Raw genomic sequence first — 22,758 nt, 5'->3', positions numbered from 1 at the left:
GTGATATCTCATAAAAGAGTCTTATTCTGCCAGAGGTTTAATGCTATAGAACTATGACATACAGTCCTGTAAGTTTCAAGTGAACTCATACGAGAAAAAACAGAATTTATATCAAAGCATTTACAGCGCTGGCATTTCCCTTTTTGGAATAAAAGGACATTGAGTAGGTAAAAAAACCGAGCATTCAAAATTATAATAGGTTATTCTCAGTTTATATCCAGTCACTTAGTGACATTTGAATTTATGACAGATTTCCCCGGAGCTACTTTCATCTGGATTTGGAATTCCACTGCTACTCCCCTCATCTCCTTTCGTGGTCACAGAATTGCATGGGCAGTCGGCAGCTGGCTCATGTTTTCAGTCGATTGCAATTTCCCAGTTATGTGACCATAATTTATGTTTTTTTTCCTCAAAACTGGCATTTATTTACAGTTTCCGACAAAAAAAAACACCCTTTATGGACAAGGGATTTGTTTAACAACCATGGTGATTCATTTAATAACTGCTACAAAATCACATGGTGATCTGCTTAACAGCCAATTTGATTTCTAATTGTAATTCCAGACTCAATTATAAACATAGGAAGTCACGGATGATGGCCAAATCTGGCTCTAGGTTCTGCCTTAGTTTATTTTTTCCAGTAAGCAACTGAGTCGGAAGACGATTTAAAGCAATTTATTACAGTACTCTGATAAAGTTGACTCTCCCTATGAAAAGGAGGAAAAATAGCTTACATTTACATTTATAGTTAGCACAACAAAGAACTTCAAAACAAGAGCAGATTGGTTTAGAAATAATCTTCTGTCCAGTTGCAACACAAGAATTAAAGCATCCAATAATATGTGAGCATAGCAATAGAAAAAAGTGTTGTATTCCAAATAAAAGTATAAGAAACATTTGCAAAGGAAAAACATCAGAATGGGTATAGGTAAGTTACATTCTCAATGTTACCCAAGGTTGGACGTGACTATTTTCTTTGTTCATGGATGCTCAAGAACAGTTGCAAATGAAACTATTATCTACAATGTATTGAATACTTTCCTGCCAGTCCTGGTTTTTAAAAGGGAGAATTTTCTTGAAGGTTAAGGCTCATGACAAATTATTAGCATCTGAAAAAAATAAACCCATACAAGAACATTCATGTCAAAGGCATGTTTCAACTATTACAAAGTCCATGCTGTGTGACCCTCAAGGATTACCTGTAATGTGATAAAGACATTTAAAGAAAAAATCATTTTTTTAACATGAAACTAACGCTAGTGTAATGTTTGGTCTATTATTAGTACAACAGAATGCCCCTCAAACAGCGTTTGTGTGAAGATTAAAGAAAATCCCGATTTTGGATATACCAGTTTTGATCACTTGGGGTGGGCCTTTCTATCATTATTTCGATTGATGACGCAGGACAGCTGGGAACGTCTTTATAGACAGGTAAACTTTCCAGACAGCTAGAGATAAAAAATGTGCAAAACAGAGTGAAGGAGACGTTACTTGCTGGAAGCATGCAGGTGCTACACACCCTATTTGAATGCTATGGATGTCAGGGTTCCAAGTAACACCCCCAACGAAAAAAGATTCCGAGGCTTGAAGTTCCTCAAAGTTCCATTTTATTAGAGATGTCATATTGGCGTGTCTGGGGAAACCCGAATCTGAAAGCTTCCAGGTTTTTGCCCTCCAAATGAAAGTCCAAGCCCCTGCCCAGCACCCACGTGTCTGTCACATGGCCCAATCAGGCACCGTCCCAACTGGAGATGTCTCCCAGTCATGCCGCTTCAGGTGCAGGGCAAGTTGTCCTTGACTCTCTGAGAAAGGAATGTTATTTAGACTATATATCTCCCATACTCCATATAACCCCCCCACCCATTTTCCCACAGCATAAAATGTGGCAGGCCTGAAGGCCCACTGCAAAAGGTGGCTTCCAGTTCTGATAGTGGGTTGCATTAAATTATTGTCATTGGTCTCCTATCAACCGTATAAAAATCATGATCACGTTTTTCTATGCAATAGTGGCAAATATCTGCAGCTCGGGTGTAGAATGAGGGGAAAAGTTCGTTCTCAAAACTTCTGAGTTGGTTTCCGAACGTATCGTTACCAGGCTAGTTAAGGCCAAATATGGCTATTTCAGGCTTGTGCCTTAGCATGCATATTTTCCAATGAGACAAACCGAGACAGGAAGATCATTTTATTATAATTTATCAGAATATTCAGACAAAAGGGGTTCCTCTCATTCAAAGAAGGAGCCCCAATCTTTAGCTTGCAACACCTTTTATAATTAGCATAACAAAGATAAAATCCAAGAGGAAAGTTGATTGGACAGAATAAAAGTAACCTCTTTGCATAGGAAATCAATTACAAGTGATCAAACATGTTACATATTTGCATCCCAGAATATCACATCTGTTCATTAAAATGAGGTCTGAAATCAGAAGGGGCATAAATTGCAAGGAAAAAGGTTGTTTAGCGTTCACGAAAGGGATAAACCAGACTCCAATTTGTACTAAAAAAACTTTTTCTTATCTGGAGATCATCTCCAGCCTGTTTATCTTTTCAATTTAGGAATGTTAAAAGCTATTTATTCCTAAATTTATTCCTAAATTCCTGTCTGTAATGAGCCTGAACATCCTTTTCAAGACAGAGAAAATAAGTCAAATCGAAACGCAAAATAACTGTTAAAAATATAAAGTTAATATACAAAGTATCTATGATAGCTAACAAATTACAAAACCCATGTCATTTGCGCCTCACTAGGTAACATCTTCCCCTAAACTCAGCTGCAGATGTTACCTAGCCTGGTAACGAAATGTTCGGAAAGCAACCCCACAAGCTCATAGAATGAATCTTCACCCTCAATTTTGGCTATCATATCAAGTGCCACAATTCATTAGTTTGACCATAAGGCACAATATGATCTTTACAACATCGAATTAACAAATGTACTTCTTTGAAATGTTCACAAAATGTGCATGTTGGCAAGGAATCTTGATTTAATGTATTTACTTTGGGATCTCAAAGAAACCAGGGTTCTCTGATTTTGTATTTACAGGTTATCAGAACATCTGGAAAATCCTACAGCATATTTTTTTTTATCGTCATCTTTCTGTGTTCATTCTATCTTTTCAATTTAATCCTGGCTGTTGTTTCAATGGCATATGAAGAGCAAAATAAAGCGACTCTAGCACAGACAAAGGCAAGAGAGATGTTACTTCAAGAAGCAAAAAAAGTGTTGAAGGAACAAAAGGTTTGTAAATAACATTTAGGCAGGGGTGGGATTGAAAAATATTAGCAACCAGTTCTCTTCCCGGGTTGCTGGGTGGGTGGGGGGTGGCCATGGTGGGCATGGCCTACTCAGCCTCCTGCACCACGGGGGAGGGGGGGATTTTCGCCCTTCCCAGGCCAGGGCCAGGTGATCTAACTTATCAACTCCAGTGATTCACTTAACTATTGTGACAAGAAAAGTTATAAAATGGAGCAAAACTCACTTAACAAATGTCCCACTTAACAACATAAATTTTGGGCTCAGTTATGATTGTAAGTTGAAGACTACCGGTATTACTGAAAGAATCCATTGCAGTCATGAAAATAGGAAGACCATGCATCATTAATAGATGGTTTCCATGTTCTTGATTGAAGAAATATTCTCCATATGGTTTTGGTTATTTTGTATTTTTAACTCTGTTATTTTGTGTTTTTAAGTTTGTATGCTGCTCATAGTCTTTATGAGTGATTGGCAGCTACATAAATTTATTAAATTAATAAACATAAATATTATTGTAATATAAGAATACAGAATTTGGGAAAAAGTAGTAATATACAATCAACAACTAAATAAAATCAGCAACTATATAAAATAAGTACCCAAACATTTTGATGAAAAAACATGCTGTAAATAAGTGTATGCACGACTTTTGGGTGGAAACTGTAAAAGTTTGTACCACAGAATAGACAGCTATACATTTCAGAGCATTTTTCATTACAAAGACTCAATATGTACTAAATGCAAACATCAAAACAAATGAAGAATATAAAAAGTTAAGAAGCTATTTTTAGTGATTTGCAACTCTCCCTTTAAAAACCTCTTTAACACAACATACCAGGAAAAAATAATAAATTGCTCAAAATCTGTTGAAAGGCAGATGTGGAAATTAGAATCAATTAATCTGGTAGGGACTATGGCAAAATTATTAAAAGTGTATACTTTACTAATCAATAGTTTCTGTCTTAATATTTTAAAGTGGAAGAAGTAATGTAAATAATATTAGTGTCATGCTCATACAGCATAAGACTGTGTGCCTGTGTATATTTACAAGTAGTCCTTGACTTATGACCAAAACTGAGCCCAAAATTTCTCTTGCTAAGTGAGGCATTTATTAAGTGAGTTTTGCCCTATTTTACAAACTTTCTTTTATTTTTTTAATTGTTTTTTTGGGGTTTTTTGTTTTTATTGAAAAGTTTTAGTAAAATTTACAAATATTTCCCCTTCCCCATCCCTCCCTCCACCCCAACCCTGCCACCCCTCCAGCCCTCCCTTCCCCCAACTTCCCAGAGCATAATACAGGGTATAAACATTTAACAATCATACACTAACATAAGCTAACTAACTATAACATCTTACCTCCCTCTTGTACTTTAACTCCCCTTTTATTAAGCTAAGTTTGGATAAACTGTAACATTCCTTATTCATCATAATCTAATTGAAGTTCCTTAGTCCAATGTTTATTTTGAATATGGTCAATCCATCTTCTCCATTCCAACTTGTGTTTCTCCTCTGAGTAGTCTTTCCAATATGATGAAATTTTAACCATCTCTGCTAAATTTACTACTTTTAACATCCAATCTTGAATAGTAAGCAATTCTTCCTTCTTCCAGCAATCTTATTGCCATTATTAAATTCAGAATCAGTCTCTATAATTGTACAGTCTGTAATTATACCTAGCAAAAACAACTGAAGAGTGAACTTTATCCTCTTTTTGAGAATATTTTAAATAATCTACCATATTTTTATCCAAAATGCTTTAGCTTCTTTACAAATCCACCATACATAATAATACATAGCATCAACAAATCACATTTCTTACATTTAAATTATAAATTGGGATACACACAAGCTAACTTTTTACAATCTAAAAACCATCTATAAAACATCTTATAAAAACTATCAAGTTTTAATCTTGCATACATTTTTCATTTCTTACCCAAATCTTTTCCCATATTCCCATCATTATTAAACAAAATTATCAATACCTTTCTACCATTCTTCCATATTTGCATCTCTCCCCCCCCCCCTTTAAAAAAAATCTTGGTATCATTTAAAGAAAAAATAAAAACTTAAACAAGATTTTCATTTTACTACTATTATCCTTCCCAACAAAAACGATTGTAAGTTCTCCCATTTATTCATCTCTATCTATATTTTGTGCCATAATGGTCACAATTATACTTACGTAATCTCCCATTTAAAATTGTAATATAGACTCCTAAGTGGATAACCTTTTTTTTACTATCTCACATCCTGTTATTTTTCTGATTCTTCTTTTGGATTTATCCTGGAGATGGTGGATATCCCACCTTTAGTACATTACTGTAAAAATCTTTTGCCTTCCAAACTGAATTAAGACGATATCTTTCTTCTAAATAATTCACCACCAATCCGGCTGGGGCCTCCATCTATACTGTATCTGGCGATTTCTAAGTTCATCAACTAGGAATGCATAATCCTTTCTGGACCTCAATATTTTAAGAGGAATTTCCTTCAGTACTACCACCTCCTGTCCTGCCACCTGTAATTTACTTTCGTAAGTCGGTTGTAATATTCCATTCCTTGTTTTCCTGGTAACAACATAGATTACGATATCTCTTGGTAGTTGCCTCTGTCTGGCAATCCATGAGTTAACACGATAAATTTTTTCCATCTGCCAATCATATTCTGCTTTTGGTTCACCAATTAACTGAGCAAAAGCTTCTGCAAAGATTTCTTTCAAATTTTCTTGGTTATCTTCTTTCAGGCCTCTTATCCTCAAAGCAAATTCCATCGCTCTGTATTGTATCATTGTAACTTCTGCCTCTGATTTTTCAATCTTGGTTTGAATCTCATCAACTTTATTCTCCAAATTCACATTAGACTGAGTAATTTCTTCCACCCTGTCGTCCAATGATGTTACAAAAGCAAACAAACCCTTAAATACATCCACTGTATCCTCTCTTATTTGTTGATTGCGGGTTTGAATTAAGTCCTTAATTTCAGACATTTTATCAGACACATCTTTAAGGGCAAATGTAATTTTTTCTTGCAAAAATGAGGCTTGTGCCTTTAAAGCACCTTGGAGATCTTCAAATGTCACTGTTTGTGTGTCCACTAAAGATAATAAAGACTGTAATTTAGGTGGCTGGACCGGGTGACTTCCAGCACTCGTAGAGTCACTTATCTTGTTGATTTGTTTTGAAGGCATTTCCGAATATTCAAATCACACTTCCCAACAACCAAATTATAAAATCCAAAAAGTCCACTTAATCCCCAAATTTGTTAAATTTTATAGCAGATTAATAAAGCAAAACTGTTTTCTTTAATCTTGAGCTCTTGAGTCTTTTAACGATGTTAACAACTTAACAAATACTTTCCTTTTAAGTTTCGCTTTGATCACGCCCTTTGACTTGCAAATGCCATCTTTATTACCCTTTGTTCTCCTCAATCTTCACAGAAGGAAGTGATACTGTGTCGGAGTTAAAGTTTATACCTGTAATTAATAATCACTCCTGTCTTTGCTCTGCCTGCTTCTTATTCAATTGTAGATTAAAACATTGATTGCAGGGGTGGTCATGGTGTTTTGTTTCTGCTGCAGCAGAAAAGTTTCCCAAGATGCGGAGCCTTGTCGGGCTGCTTGGGGAGCTCTCACCCTTCGAGCCCCAGAATTGCTCCTGGGGGTCTATGGGGAGCTCTACCCTTGCCCAGCTGCTCTCCCCCTCTCTTTTCCCAAGGGGAGAGTTTTCAAGCTGCTTGACAGCTGATTTACAGCTGTTCCAGCAGCTTAAAAGTGATCACGAGACTGGCGTTCCCAAAGAAACATCCTTCAACGCCTACAGTGCCAACGGAAGTCCCTATTTTACAAACTTTCTTGTTAAGTGAATCATTGCAGTTGTTAAGTTAATAACATGGTTGTTAAGTAAATCTGACTTCTCCATTTACTTTGCTTGTCAGAAGGTCACAAAAGGTTATTGCATAAGCCTCCCCGCCCCCAGGACATGGCAAACATCATAAATATCAGTGAGTTGTCAAGCACATGACTATGTGGATACTGCAATGTCATGAGTGTGAAAACAGTAATGTTACTATTTTCAGTGTTGTGGCTTCAAATGGTCACTAAATGAACTGTGGTAAATGAAAGACTACCTCTAATATTAATATCATGCTGATGGAGACTCTGTGTCTGGGTGTGTGACACACATGCACACACAAACATGTATGTATGTATTTCTATGTACATGCTAAATTTATTTGCCACCTATCTCGCTTTGGGCTAGTTTTTTTTTTTTTTCACTTCTAGACCGCCCCCTCTCCCAAAAGGGACTCGGGGCGGTGTACAGTCCATATCAAAAACATCATACATAAAAACAATTAAAATTATTAGATGGATAAATACATAAATAAGAGGAGGATAAAATAGACAGAACTGTAATTGCTAAATAAATAATTTAAAATATACAAAATTTAAAACCCCAGTGTCCTATAAAATTAAGTCCCCTAAAAAACCAGTAGGAAATATATATATGCCAGGAGGTGACGTTAAGAATTATGCCAGGCCAGCCAGTCGGAACAGGTGAGTCTTCAGTTTCTGCCGGAAGGAGCAGAAGTCAGTGGTGGTTCTAATGTCGGGGGGGAGGTCATTCCAGAGGGTTGGGCCCATCACAGAGAAGGCCCTACTCCTTGGTGTCGCCCGTTGGCATTGCCTAGTGGACGGCACCAGGAGAAGCCCCTCCCTGTGAGAGCGAATTGGCCGCAGGGATGTGTGTGGGAAGTTAACTTACAGCAATTAAAAGGAATGAATGAAAAGGAAGTAAACAAAATAATGGAACTATAAAATAAACAATGAAAAAGTAAACTGCAAGAATACATCAATACGATAAAAGACGGACAGATGGAGAACAGAGTGGTGCACTTGTGTATTTGTAATCAATCTTCAATCCAGCAGACACCCCTCTCTCTCCCTCCCTCCCTCCCTCCCTCCCTCCCTCCGTACGTACGTACGTACGTATGTATGTATGTATGTATGTATGTATTTGTGTTACAACCCCTGGTATGCCCAAATAGGGGAAGGTTCAAATCCCAGTAAGGGTATGGCTAGCTGATGAGAGCTAAATAGCTTGAAATAGATCTATACTAGTCTCCCTTTATTTATTTATCAAATGCAACACACACACACACACACACACACACACACACACACATATATATTTGAATATATATATGAATATGTATTTGTATATCTTTATAATCTATCTCTATATCTATCATGGGTGTGTCTGTGTAATCAATCTTCAACCAGCAACCATCTCTCTCCCTCCCTCCTTCCCTCCCTCGTGTTATTCATGTGGTATTTTTTCCTAATCAAGTATTGACATGTATTGATCCTGTTTGCCTTCCAAGATCATCCAGATATTGATATCTGCTGAGGCAACGGTGTCTATGTTTATTTCTTTCATTGCATATTAGCTTTTACAAGATCAGTATTCTTTTACTTATCGCTGCTACTACTACTACTTTTGCAATGCATACTTTAAATATATATATATATATATGTTTCAGGAACTAGTTTCACAAAGTGTCTTGGCATTATCAAATGAAAACTTGGAAGTACCAAGTGAAGATTCTGAAAATAAAAAAAGCAAAAGAAGATTTAAGAGAAAGAAGAAACACAAAAACACAAAATCCAAAACCTATGGAGAAGATGAAACAATGTTTTATTCACCACCTGATAAAAATCAAAAGGAACTTGTAAGTTTAAGCAGTTTAACCATTATAAACAGAGTGCAAAATATATCAATCTCATTAAATGGAAATTTAATAACCTAGGTTGAGACTCTAGAAAGAGTGCAGAGAAGAGCAACAAAGAGGATTAGGGGACTGGAGACTAAAACATATGAAGAACGGTTGCAGGAACTGGGTATGTCCAGTTTAATGAAAATAAGGCCCAGGGGAGACATGATAGCAGTCTTCCAATATCTCAGGGGCTGCCACAAAGAAGAGGGAGTCAAACTATTCTCCAAGGCACCCGAGGGTAGAACAAGAAGCAATGGGTGGAAACTAATCAAGGAGAGAAGCAACTTAGAACTGAGGAGAAATTTCCTGACAGTGAGAACAATTAATCAGTGGAACAGCTTGCCTCCAGAAGTTGCTCCAACAATGGAAGTCTTTAAGAAGATGTTGCATAGCCATTTGTTTGGAACGGTATAGGGTTTTCTGTTTGGGCAGGGGGTTGGACTAGAAGACCTCCAAGGTCCCTTCCAACTCTGCTATTGTATTATGTATTATTGTATTGTATACAAAGCTTTTAAGGGGAAACCAACAAAGTGCTGTAGTTTCATTTCATAGATTTATAAATCTATAAGTCAAATTAAAAAACAACAACCTTGAAAAATAGTTTATCTAATTGCACCTACAAATTTATTCCAACTACAGTTTTACTTTCTATGTCTGGTTTTTAACTTAACAATGTAGAATTGCTTTTTCTAAATGTGTTTCATGATTTGTGTGCATTTTTTTCCAACAATATCTTCAGGATAGATCAAAAGAGGCAGGATGCTGGTCACGGTATTGTATGTATAGGAGTGATATTGAGATGCATCCAGCCTGGCAGGATGGAGAGATCTAACACTGCACAACATTAAGAGGGGCCAGGACCAGCCTTCCCTGAATGGTTTAGAGTCTTATCTACTGCAATTGTTCCCAAAGGAGAGCTGCTAGATTGGGGAGATTCCTGTATTACAGACAGAACATAATAAAGTAGTTAGCTTGAACTCTTCCCACATGGGCTTGGTTGTTTCTGCCTCAAAAGTGGGCTTCAATCATGATGCTATAACTTCCATCCTTCCTGTTTTGACCACACTATGGACACCACTGATTTCCCCCCCCCCTTCATTTCATCAAAGCAAGCAAACAATGAATTCAGAAGTATGCATGAAAGTTGCTAGATTTCTATAGTTACATACTCATTTTTATTATGAACTAGATGATAACACACACATACACATGTGTGTGTGTTGTATGTATGTATGTGTATATATATGTATATATGTATGTCCCTTCAGGGAGAGGGCGTGGTCTAGAAATCTAATTAAATAAATAATAAATAAATAAAATGTGTATATGTATGTGTATATATATGTGTATATGTATATGTGTGTGTGTATATATATGTGTGTGTGTGTGTGTGTATGTATGTGTGTGTGTGTGTGTGTGTGTATATATATATATATATATATATATATATATATATATATATATATATATATATATATATATATATATATATATATATATATATATATATATATATATATATATATATATATATATATATATATATATATATATATATATATATATATATATATATATATATATATATATATATATATATATATATATATATATATATATATATATATATATATATATATATATATATATATATATGCTGGTTTTGTTGTATTCGGGTCTTTTCCCGTGTAAGGTTGAGATTGTCTTTGCAACGTTTTGGCAGGATCTCACCTGCCATCTTCAAGCTGTGGGCTTAAAATGTGATCGGAGCTGCCGTCTTTCTGTAAGTCTTGGTGGGAGGGGATGGGATGCTGGCTTTGTTTCAGTAAGTGGAATGATTGGTTGTGTGGTTGTATCATGATTGGTAGATTGGTGCTGATTGGTGCAGGCTGTGTGTGCATTGTTGTTTTGTATTGTAACGGCTTGGGTGGTGGGTGGTGTTCGTTTGTTGGCTAGGGCTGGTTTCCAGATGTTTGGTAGGTGGGATGTATCATCACGTTTGTTCATGCTGTGGGGGTGTTTCTCTATTTCGATGGCTTCCATGATTATTCTCTTGTGGAGGTGTTCTGTTTTGGAGATAAGCCTGGCTCCTTCAAAGTTGATTTCATGTCCTGTAACTTTAAGGTGCTGGAAAAGGGAAGAAGTTTTTTCTTTTTTTCTTACTGCATTTTTGTGTTCTTTGTGACAATCTCAACCTTACACGGGAAAAGACCCGAATACAACAAAACCAGCATACCTACACCCGTGAAAATCTACGAAAACAAATATATATATATATATATATATATATATATATATATATATATGTGTGTGTGTGTGTGTGTGTGTGTGTGTGTGTGTGTGTGTGTGTGTGTGTGTGTGTGTGTGTGTGTGTGTGTATGTGTATAGATATAGATATAGATAGATAGATAGATAGATACGCACGCACGCACGCACGCACGTACGTACGTACGTACGTATGTATGTATGTATGTATTGTGTTACTTATTTATTTATTTATTATTTATTTCTTAGCGCTTATAGACCGCCCCCTCTCCCTAAAGGGACTCGGGGCGGTGTACAGTCCGTATCAAAATACAACAAATTAAAATTATAATAAATAGATACATATATACGTATATGAGAGGAGGATAAAAAGATATGCAAAACTGTACAGCTAAGTAAATAAATCAGAATATACAAATTTAAAATCCCAATATCATGTAAGATTAAATTTAAAAGAGACAATCCCTCTAAAAACCAGTAAAAAATGTGTATGCCAGGAGGTAGATGTTATAAATTATGCCAGACCAGCCAGTCGGAACAGGTGTGTCTTCAATTTCTGTCGGAAGGAGCGGAGGTCAGTAGTGGTTCTAATGTCGGGGGGGAGGTCATTCCAGAGGGTTGGGCCCATCACAGAGAAGGCCCTATTCCTCGGTGTCGCCCGTTGGCATTGCCTAGTGGATGGCACCAGGAGAAGCCCCTCCCTGTGAGAGCGAATTGGCCGCAGGGATGTGTGTGGGAGGATGCGATCCCGCAGGTAGCTAGGCCCTATGCCATGGAGCGCTTTAAAGATGGTAATCAGAACCTTGAAACGCACCCGAAAGACTACAGTCAGCCAGTGCAGCTCGCGCAGGAGAGGTGTTACGTGGGAGTACCTAGTACTCCCCATGACTACCCGCGCGGCTGCGTTCTGGACTAGCTGCAGTCTTTGGGCGCGTCCCAAGGGAAGCCCCATGTAGAGAGCGTTACAGTAGTCCAGGCGAGACGTCACCAGTGCATGAGTGACCGTGCGTAGGGCATCCCGGTCCAGAAGGGGGCGCAATTGGCGCACCAGGCAAACCTGGTGGAACGCCCCCCTTGCCACGGCTGCCACATGATCATCCATTGACAGCCGGGCATCTAGGAGGACGCCCAAATTGTGCGCCCGTTCCACAGGGGGCAATTGTTCGCCCCCTATGGCCAGTGATGGAATCAGCTGGCTGAACCGAGGTGCCGGTAGCCACAGCCACTCGGTCTTGGAGGGGTTGAGTTTGAGTCTGTTGTCCCCCATCCAGACCCCGACGGCTTCCAAACACCGGGACATCACTTCAACAGCCTCGTTGGGGTGGCTTGGGGTTGAGATGTACAACTGAGTATCGTCAGCGTACAGATGGTACTCAACCCCAAAACCACGGATGATCTCACCCAGCGGCTTCACATATGTGTTGAACAAAAGGGGCAAGAGGACCGACCCCTGCGGCACCCCACAAGAGAGTGGCCTCGGGGTCGACCTCTGCCACCCAGTCAACACACATTGCATCCGGCCGGAGAAGTAGGAGCCGAACCACCGTAAAACGGTGCCTCCGACTCCCATCCCCTCCAGCCGGCGCAATAGGATACCATGGTCGATGGTATCAAAAGCCGCTGAGAGGGCTAATAGGACCAGGATAGAGGAACAACCTCTATCTCTGGCCCTCCAGAGATCATCAACCAACGCGACCAAGGCTGTCTCTGTGCTGTGCCCGGGTCGGAAGCCAGACTGGCGTGGGTCTAGATATACGGATTCATCAAGGCGACGTGGAAATTGCTGCGCCACCACATTCTCAACAACCTTCGCTAAAAAGGGGAGGTTGGAGACTGGACAATAATTAGCTAGCTCCGTTGGGTCAAGTGAAGGCCTCTTGAGTAGGGGCCTCACCACCGCCTCTTTCAAGGCAGTCGGTAAGGAACCCTCACTCAATGAGGCGTTCACCAGGCCCAGAAGCCAGCCTCGCGTCACCTCCCAGGATGCCAGTACCAACCAGGAGGGACACGGGTCCATTGAACATGTGGTGGGTCGCAGCCGTCCACGCAACCCATCTAAATCCTCGGGGGCAACAGAGTCAAACTCCTCCCAGAGTGGACTCACAAGACTCACTGTTGATGGCTCGTCCGGTCCACTGGGGGGGGGGCATCCGCTCCGGATCTGAGCGACTTTGTCCTGCAGATATTCCCCAAACTCCTCTGCTCTTCCCTGCAAGGGTGCCCCCCGCGTCTCCTGCGACAGGAGAGAGCGGGTCACCCTAAACAGGGCGGCAGAGCAGTTATCCGCAGACGCAATGAGAGCGGCACAATGTCTACCTTTGGCCGCTCTCAATGCCACAAGGTAGGTCCGTAAATAGGCTCTTACCTGTGTTCGGTCAGACTCGGAGCGTGAGGACCTCCACCTGCTCTCTAGACGTCTCCTATGGCGCTTCATCACCCTTAGCTCCTCGGTGTACCAGGGAGCCCGGGTGGGTCGCTGCCGTAGGAGAGGTCGCAAAGGCGCAACCCGGTCCAAGGCCCCCGCCGTCGCCCTATTCCAGGCGTCGACTAGGTCCTCCGACCGAGCGTGGGTCAGGGCTACAGGTAGTGGCCCAAGCTCCGTCTGGAACCTATCCGGTTCCATCAAGTGCTTGGGGCGGTACCAGCTTGAGCAAACTGGCTCCGCCTCCTCGCGGTGGAGGGTAGCGCCAGGGAAGTCCAGCCGGAGAAATGAGTGATCTGACCATGACAGGGGAGTAATATCTAAATCCCCTATTCCCAGATCACTCGTCCACTGTTCAGATACAAAGACAAGGTCCAGTGTGTGGCCGCCTTCGTGTGTGGGGCCCTGAATTAATTGGGTCAGGCCCATGGCTGTCATGGAAGCCATGAACTCCCGAGCCACCTCAGACGCTGCTCCCGTCGACGGCAGGTTGGAATCCCCCATAACCAAAAGTTTGGGTATCTCAACCGCCGTCTCCGAGACCAGCTCGAGGAGCTCGGGCAGGGTCGCTGACGTATAGTGAGGAGCCAAGTATACAATCAGCAGACCCCACTGCCTCCCTGGGCCCCATTTCATACCTAGCGACTCACACCCGGGTATCTGAGGAACAGTGAACTCCCTCGGCTCTAGACAGTCCCGTATAACTACCGCCACCCCACCACCCTTACCCAGGGCCCGAGGCTGATGGAATGCACGGAAACCCGGTGGGCACATTTCCACGAGGGGTAAGCCACCCTCGTGACCCAACCAGGTCTCCGTTATCCCTGCAAGGTCCAGCTCCCCCTCTGAGATCAACTCATTAATGAGGGGGGCCTTGTTGGTCACGGACCTTGCATTACAGAGCATCAGCCTCAGGCCCTGGCTCTGTAGTTCCTGGTATGCCCAAATATGGGAGGGAACTCACTGCTTCCCCTTTATGTCCTTCGGCTCACTGCAGGAGACCATCCAGGCAGCAAACCATATTTTTAATGTTGCCTTTGTTATTTGTGTTGTATTTGTGTGGATAAATAAATAAATAAAAAGATTGGGATTGTCTTGGCAACGTTCAGCGGGGTCTCACTCTCACTTCGGCAAGATCTCACTCGCCATCTTCAGGCTGGTTCCAGGCTGGGTTTTCAAGCCCAAAACCCAGCCTGAAGATGGCGTGTGAGATCTCGCCGAATTGAGGGTGACACCTCACCGAAATGTTGCCAAGACAATCTCAATCTTACACGGGAAAAGACCCGAATACAACAAGACCAGCATACCTGCCATCACAGCCCTATACAATTTCAGACAGATGGCTGTCCAGTCTCTTCTGGAAAACTTGTGACAGAGCACCCAGAACTTCCGGAAAATTTCCCCTTACTTCTAGTTCTTAGTTCTTCTCTTGACAGCTAGAGGTCAGTATTGAAAGATGTATGGCATTCTCCAATCTCATTTTTAAGTAATTGGAAAATATAAAGAATATTGTGGAAGATCTTTTAGCCCTCTTTCTCATTTTCAGAATACAGCTAGTCCTCATCTTATGACCACAATTGAGCTCAAAATTTTTGTTGCTAAGCGAGATAGTTGTTAAGTGACTTCTGCCCCATTTTACGACCTTCCTTACCACAGTTGTTAGGTGAATCACTGCAGTTATTAATGTAGTAACACAGTGGTTAAGTAGATCTGGTTTTCCCATTGGCTTTCCTTGTGAGAAGATTACAAAAAGTGATCAAGTGATCTTGGAACACTGCAACTGTCATAAATACATGCCAGTTGCCAAGAGTCTGAATTTTGATCACAAAACCACGGAGATGCTGCAATAGTCATAAATGTGAAAAATGGTCAGTCAGTAAATGAATGGTTGTAAGTCAAGGACTACCTGTGGCGAAGATCTTTAGTTCTGTATTGCAAAACACCTGGAATAATGTGATACCTCTAACAATTACAGGCAATTAATATACCACTAAGCAAATGTTTAAGGGACGCGGTGGCTCAGTAGCTAAGACGCTGAGCTTGTCAATTAGAAAAGTCAGCAGTTCGGTGGTTCAACTCCCTAGCGCCGCATAACGGAGTGAGTTCCCGTTACTTGTCCCAGCTTTTGCCAACCTAGCAGTTTGAAAGCATGTAAAAATGCAAGTAGAAAAATAAGGACCACCTTTGATGGGAAGGTAAGAGTGTTCCATGCGCCTTTGGCATTTAGTCATGTTAGCCACATGACCATGGAGATGTCTTCGGACAGAGCTGGCTCTTTGGCTTTGAAACAGAGATGAGCACACACACCCCAGAGTCGGGAACGACTAGCACATATGGGTGAAGGGAACCATTAACTTTACCTTTAAGCAAATGTTTATCAACTATTTTGAATAAGACTTTAAGCTGTATCCTATTCAAGAGGATCTTAACCTAAGATCTTTTCCAGGAAATTATTTTCCTGCACTCACCCAATAAGAGATGTTTCAATAAAGGGTATATTAATAGTTCAAACATTCACTTTATTCAGTAAAGTGAGGGTTTTTTTTTCTTCCACAGAAGGAGATGGTGATGTCCTATCAACTACCACTTGAAATGCTTGATGATCCATTTCAAAGGCAGAAATTATCAAGTGCTGCCAATGTGATTAGCAAAACTATGGGTGAGTGAAAAGAAAACAAATCAATTTTCAAAAATATATTGAGTAGTATTATTAATTATTTTAACTGCTTGGTATAATGTGAAAATAGTTCAGCCTCTTTTTCCCTTTCCTTTCCTTCTTTGTTGAAAATGAAAAGGTGAAAAGTATTAGCTCCACAGCAAAAGCCATCTGTAGAAATCCTCTTTGGTCCTTTTAAAATATTTGTTCAAATAAAATTGTTGTTAGTTGCAAAGTCGTGTCCAACCCATCACGACCCCATGGTCAACGTTCCTCCAGGCCAATGGTGGGTCAGTATGGTTGCAACGAGCCCTGGCATTCTCCACATGAACGTGCATAGCACACTCATGCGTCTTACCATCCAGCAACGCCTCCGCGAGCCTCCACTATGCTCCAGCTGCTTTGCGGAGCGTCCTGCAGGCACTGTACGTGCCGTGTGCAGAAGCGCTGAAGAGTTTTGTTAGATTGGGTAATGAAAGGCACAAAAGGCTAAGATAACAACAGCTCTTTATTTGGTCAAGTACAGGCATCCACTGAGTGAGAGGTCTGGCAGCTCCCTTTTTAAAGGGGAGCTGGCCAGCACTTCAGCCAATCAGGTCTCTCTCTGTTCCCGCCTGAAAAGAGAGGACCTGACTGAAAACTTTACTTTACTTTACTTTTATTTAGACTTTTATACCGCCCCCTCTCCCCAAAGGGACTCGGGGCGGTGTACAGTCAGATAAAACACATCAATAGATAGAAAATACAAAACATAAATACAAACATAAAAGAGGAGGCAATAAGAAACTGTACAAAAAGCAAAGCAATTAAAAACAATATTTAAATAACCCTAAAAATACCCAATTAAAATATCTGCCAGGAGGTAGAATAAGCTATGAATGGGCCAGGCCGGCTAAACGGAACAGGTGAGTCTTCAGTTTTTGTCGAAAGGAGAGAAAGTCGGTGGTGGTTCTGATATCGGGGGGGAGGTCATTCCAGAGGGTTGGGCCCATCACAGAGAAGGCTCTACTCCTAGGCGCCGCCCGTTGGCATTGCTTAGTGGACAGCACCCCGGAGGAGTCCTTCCCTGTGAGAGCGAATCGGTCGCAGGGAAGAGTGTGGTAGGATGCGATCCCGCAAGTACCTAGGTCCTGAGCCATGGAGCGCTTTAAAGATGGTAATTAACACCTTGAAACGCACCCGAAAGACCACAGGCAGCCAGTGCAGCTCGCGCAAGAGCGGTGTTACGTGGGAGTACCTAGTACTCCCCATAATAGCCCGCGCGGCTGCGTTCTGGACTAGCTGCAGTCTTCGAGCGCGTCCCAAGGGAAACTACTATTGTCCTTGCAACAACTAGAGGGGGGAGTATCTAACACTCCTCCCCTCTAGGATGGAACATCCTAAGGAGCGATGTAGTCACACAGGTAGGCGGGCCTCTGGATCGACCTGCTGGATCTGTGCAGTTCAGACAGTGGGGTTTCTCCGCGCTGGGCGGTCGGACCTGTTGCTTCTCCGGACTCGTCGGGTGGAAACTCCTGGATGCTTTCGGAAGCCTTGGCTGGCACCGTCGGTGGAGGACTTGCTCGTGCCCCGTCAGAGTCAGATAAGTCCCTGGATTCCTCCGTAGTGGTCTGTGGGTGGTGTGGCTCAGCCTGTGATGGTGTTGCTGGCGTTTCCCGGAATGGAGAGTTCTCCACTCATCCCCGGAGTTGGTCGATGTGCCTCCTCCAATGTCGTCTGTCCTCGAGCCTGACGGAGTAGGATCGCGGGCCCAAAACTCTGACGATGGTTGCGGGTAACCACAGGGTTCCCCCTGTGTAATTATGGGCGTAGACCGGGTCACCTATGGTAAATGTCTGGATCTTTCCCGTGGAATCGGGAGGCGTGTCGGAAGAGTAGTTGGGGTGCAGCCAGTCTAAGTGGCACCTGAGTCGGCGTCCCATGAGTAGCTCCGCTGGACTCCTGCTGGTGGTGGCGCTCGGCGTGATGTGTTGGACCAGGAGGTAGTGGTCTATTCGCGTTTTCCAATCGCCCGGGCCCATTCTGCTTAAGGCCTCCTTGGTAGACCTTACCATCCATTCCGCCTGACCATTGGACACCGGGTGGAACGGGGCGACGAGGGCGTGCCTGATTCCCTGTGCCGCTAGGAACTCTTCGAATGATTTGGCCATGAACTGTGGCCATTATCAGACACGAGCACGTCGGGGAACCCGTGGGTCACGAACAGCCTCCGTAGTGCCCTGTTGACAGTGTCTGTAGTGGTGGATGTCATCAAGACTACCTTCAACCATTTTGAGAATGCGTCCACAACTATGAAGAAGGTTTGCCCATGCACTGGCCCTGCGAAGTCTATGTGGACTCTGGACCACGATGGGGTCACTCCCATTCTTTTGCGGATGCCTCTGGGGGAGCCGGCCTGGACTCTTGGCATGGTGTGCATGTGGCCACCCACTCCTAAATGTCTCTGTCCATATTGGGCCACCACACATAGCCTTCATTCTTACTATCCCAGGGTGACCCTTCTGGAGAGCCTCCAGCATGGCTACTCACAGCTGTTTCGGGATGACCACCCGGTCCCCCCACAATAGACAACCTTGAATGGCGGACAATTGGTCGCGTTTCGTGATGAAAGGGTTGAGTTCTGTTTCCACCGGTCCCTTGGGTCACCCCCTCCACTCCCAGTTCAAAATCTGCTTGATGATGGGGTCTTTTTCGGAATGGTGTGCGACGTCTCTGGAGGAGATGGGTCCCGAGTCTAGGCAGTCGATCAGGAGTACCACGGCCTCGGGTGTCGGGTCGGCGAGGAGCACCGGTAGGGGGCATCGACTCAGTGAGTCTGCGTGCCCCAACGTGGTGCCCGGACGGTGGATGAGCTGGTATGAGTATGCTGCCAGGAAGACCGTCCAATGGGTCATGCGGGGGGAGAGTGACACCGGGGTCGGGCTGTCTCCAGCCAGTAGCCCCAGTAGTGGCTTGTGGTCCATCACCAGGTCGAAGTCCCTGCCGTACAGGTATTCATGGAACCGCTTGACCCCCGCCACTGCGGCCAGCGCTTCCCGGTCCAGCTGGCTGTAGTTCCGTTTGGCGGCGGACAGCGTCCTTGAATAGAACGCGATGGGGGCTTCCGTGCCGTTCGGCATCTGGTGGCTTAGGACAGCGCCAACTCCGAAAGGGGATGTGTCGCAGGTCAGCACCAGTGGCAGGGTTTGATTGTAATGGACCAGGAAGGAGTCTGCTGATAAAAGTCTCTTCACCACGGCGAACACCTTGGCTTCACCTTTCCCCCACGTCTACTCCGTGTTTTTCGCTAGCAGGTGGTGTAGTGGTTCAGAAACCGTTGCTTTCTGCTTGAGGAACACGCTATAAAAGCTCGGTCTGATTTTTTGGAGTGGGGGCTTTCCTAATGGCCCTGATTTTCTGGTTGGTCGGGTGAATCCCGGAGCCATCGATCATGTAACCTAAGAACTCCACCCTGGGTACGTTTATTTTGCACTTTTCCTTTTTTAAAAGGAGGCCCTTTGATCGGATTCTGTCCAATACAGCGCGAACACTTTTTAAAAGTTGCGCTTCGTTTGCGGCGGATACCAATATGTTGTCAAAATAGGGCCCAACTCCTGGTATCCTCTGCAACAGTCGTTCCATGATACTTTGGAACAGCCCCGGGGCGATACTTACTCCGAATTGTAGGCGGTTGCACTTGAATGCCCCCCTGTGCGTTACAATGGTCTGGGCCTCTGCGGTAGCGCCATCTACTGGCAGTTGCTGGTACGCCTGCGCCAAGTCCAGTTTTGCAAATATTTTCCCTGGGCCGAGGGAATGCAACAGATGTTGGACTACGGGTACGGGGTACACACTTTGCTGCAACCCCTTGTTGATTGTGCATTTGTAATCGGCACACAATCTGATAGACCCATCAGGTTTGACCGGAGTCACTATTGGCATTTCCAAGCGGGCGTGATCGACTGGTTCGAGGATACCCTGGCTCACCAGTTTGTCTATTTCTTTGTCAATTTTCAGTCGGAGGGCGAAAGGCACTCTCCTGGGTTTGAGCCGAATTGGGGCCACATTGGGGTCTAGGCTAAATGATATGGGGTCCCCCTTGTACTCACCCAGACCGGGGGCAAAAACGTCCTCGAACTCCCTAAAAATGGTTTTTGCGGCATTCCCGGGGGCGGCAGCAGTTGGTGCTTGGCCTGCTTCGTCTAGGGCGTTGACTTCGGCCACGACCATCCCTAGAGCCTGAAACCAGTCTAGTCCGAAAAGGCTCTGGAGGTTGTCCCGCACCACGATCGCCTGCAGCTTCTTGGTGATCTGCTTGTAACGGACGGTGAACGTGCCTTGCCCCACAAGGGGAACCAGGTTTCCCTGATAGTCGTGGAGGTGGACATTGGGGCTCTTGAGGTCCTCCTTCCTCATTGTGGGGATCGTCCATTTCAGCCCTGCCCATGAGATGATCGTGAGAGATGACCCGGTGTCTATCTCCATCTCGCAGGGGGCACCCTCGGGGAAGACTGTGATTTTCAGCTTCCTGGGGTGGCTGATTCGGATGTGCCTTACCAGGACCAGGACGTTCGGTTTTGGGTGGCGGCTCTGGTGTTCCTGGGCGGATGCGGTGAGGTTGGCCACTTGGTCGTCAGCCTCTGACCGTCGGGGGTGTCTCTGGCTGGGACATTGTCTTCGGTTTGCCCCCTTCTCCGCTCTCTCGGGGTGACCGATTGTCGCTGGGAACTCGCTGCGGCACACTCTGGCGATGTGTCCCCTCCGCTCGCATCGCTGGCACGTCGCATCCCGGAACCGGCAGGTTGCTTTTGCGTGGTTGCCTCTGCAGCTAGCACAGGGCAGGCCGGGCGACTTGAAGTTTTGCGCCTGCGCTGCGCGGGTACTGCGCATGCGGTGGCTGCTTTCTTCGTCACTTTCAGAGTTTTCCTGCTCGACGGTCTCACGGTGGACGCGGGCGCTCTTGGTTGCCTCAGCGGGTGTGTGGAGGCGCTGAAGGGTCTCGACGGACTTCTGGACTGACTCGGCTGCTCTTTCCTCGTCGAGAGCGACCTGGAGGGAGAGGTTGCTTCTCGCCAGCAGTCTTGCCTGTAGGCTCTGGTCTCAGACCCCCATGATGATCCGGTCCAAGATGACGTCATCCAGCTCGCGGAACTCACATTGGGCTGCGGCTTTTCGGAGCGCGGCAATGTACTTGTTTATTGTCTCGCCGTCCATCTGGTTCCTCATGTTGAAGTGATAGCACCGAACGTACTTGGATGGCTTCGGAGTGTAGTGTGTCTTCAACGTTTGTTGGAGGGTGGTCCAGGAGACGGTGTGTAGCGGCATCGGCATGGAGAGATTCTTGGTGGTCTGTAGAACTTCAGGGCCGCAGTAACCCAGGAACAGGTTCTTTTTCCGGGGTTCCGGAACGCCTCCGAGATCGTTCGCCTCCAAGAAAATCTCGAACCGCAGCAGATAAGCGTCCCAGTCATCCGATGCTGAGTTGAGCAGAGGTGGTTGGGCATAGCTGGCCATCGTGACTCTCACTGGGTTCGTAATGGCCTTCCTGCGCTCCGGGTGGAATCACTGCCTTGTGACCGAGCTCTTTGTTAGTGAGTTTCGCTCTTTTGTCTGCCTAATTGCCTTCCAATCCCACCCTCATCGCCAATGTTAGATTGGGTAATGAAAGGCACAAAAGGCTAAGATAACAGCAGCTCTTTATTTGGTCAAGTACAGGAATCCACTGAGTGAGAGGTCTGGCAGCTCCCTTTTTAAAGGTGCTTCAGCCAATCAGGTCTCTCTCTGTTCCGGCCTGAAAAGAGAGGACCTGACTGGAAACTTCCATTGTCCTTGCAACAACTAGAGGGGGGGAGTATCTAACAAGTTTAAAGACAGGTAACCTACAACCCACCACTGCTCCAGCCCTTCCTGTCCTCTACCATCTCCCGGAGTCCATTTAACCACACACCTACTGCTTTGGTGACTGCATCCAGCCTCCTCATTCTCTGCTGTCCCCTCCTCCTTTTGCCCTCAATCTTTCCCAGTATTACTGTAAAAATAATTCCACCCCACTTAAAAAAACTGTAAAACAATTCCACCACATTTTTATGGGGTCTTTGTTGTGTCTGAGCTTGGTTGGGGGCTTTTTTTGCAGATGTTTCATTACCAGAAAAGTAATGACATGAGTGGCAATGTTTGGTTATTTGTTTGGTAATGAAACATCTGGAAAAACAACAACAACCAAGCTCAAAAACATCAAAGACCCTCAATACTTCAACCCTGAGCTACAAAGAATATCTTCTATTCATACTATATTTTTGTTTCTGAACTTTTAGCTTTCACTATTGACAAGTTTTCAGATAAATGTCAATAATTTGGAAATTTTGACTCTGTTAGATCCGGGTAACGAGAGGACAGACTCCAGAC

At 43.9% G+C, this 22,758-nt stretch overlaps 1 protein-coding gene across 1 annotated transcript in view; it reads left to right on the top strand.

The window, feature by feature from the left end:
• Positions 1–22,758, top strand: part of LOC309401611 (sodium channel protein type 5 subunit alpha-like) — a gene marked incomplete at its 5' end in the record, with an annotated part of 84,362 nt that overhangs the window by 19,617 nt on the left and 41,987 nt on the right. Inside the window, 4 exons of the mRNA XM_081970678.1 lie at positions 1,284–1,431; positions 3,044–3,238; positions 8,894–8,986; positions 16,275–16,377. Of these exons, the coding sequence (XP_081826804.1) occupies positions 1,284–1,431; positions 3,044–3,238; positions 8,894–8,986; positions 16,275–16,377 (539 nt within the window). The remainder of the gene's footprint in view (positions 1–1,283; positions 1,432–3,043; positions 3,239–8,893; positions 8,987–16,274; positions 16,378–22,758) is intronic.

The sequence above is a fragment of the Natrix helvetica genome (assembly GCF_964273705.1).
Source record: "Natrix helvetica genome assembly, chromosome: Z".
Lineage (NCBI taxonomy): Eukaryota > Metazoa > Chordata > Lepidosauria > Squamata > Natricidae > Natrix > Natrix helvetica.
This window is presented reverse-complemented; position numbering and strand designations above follow the sequence as displayed.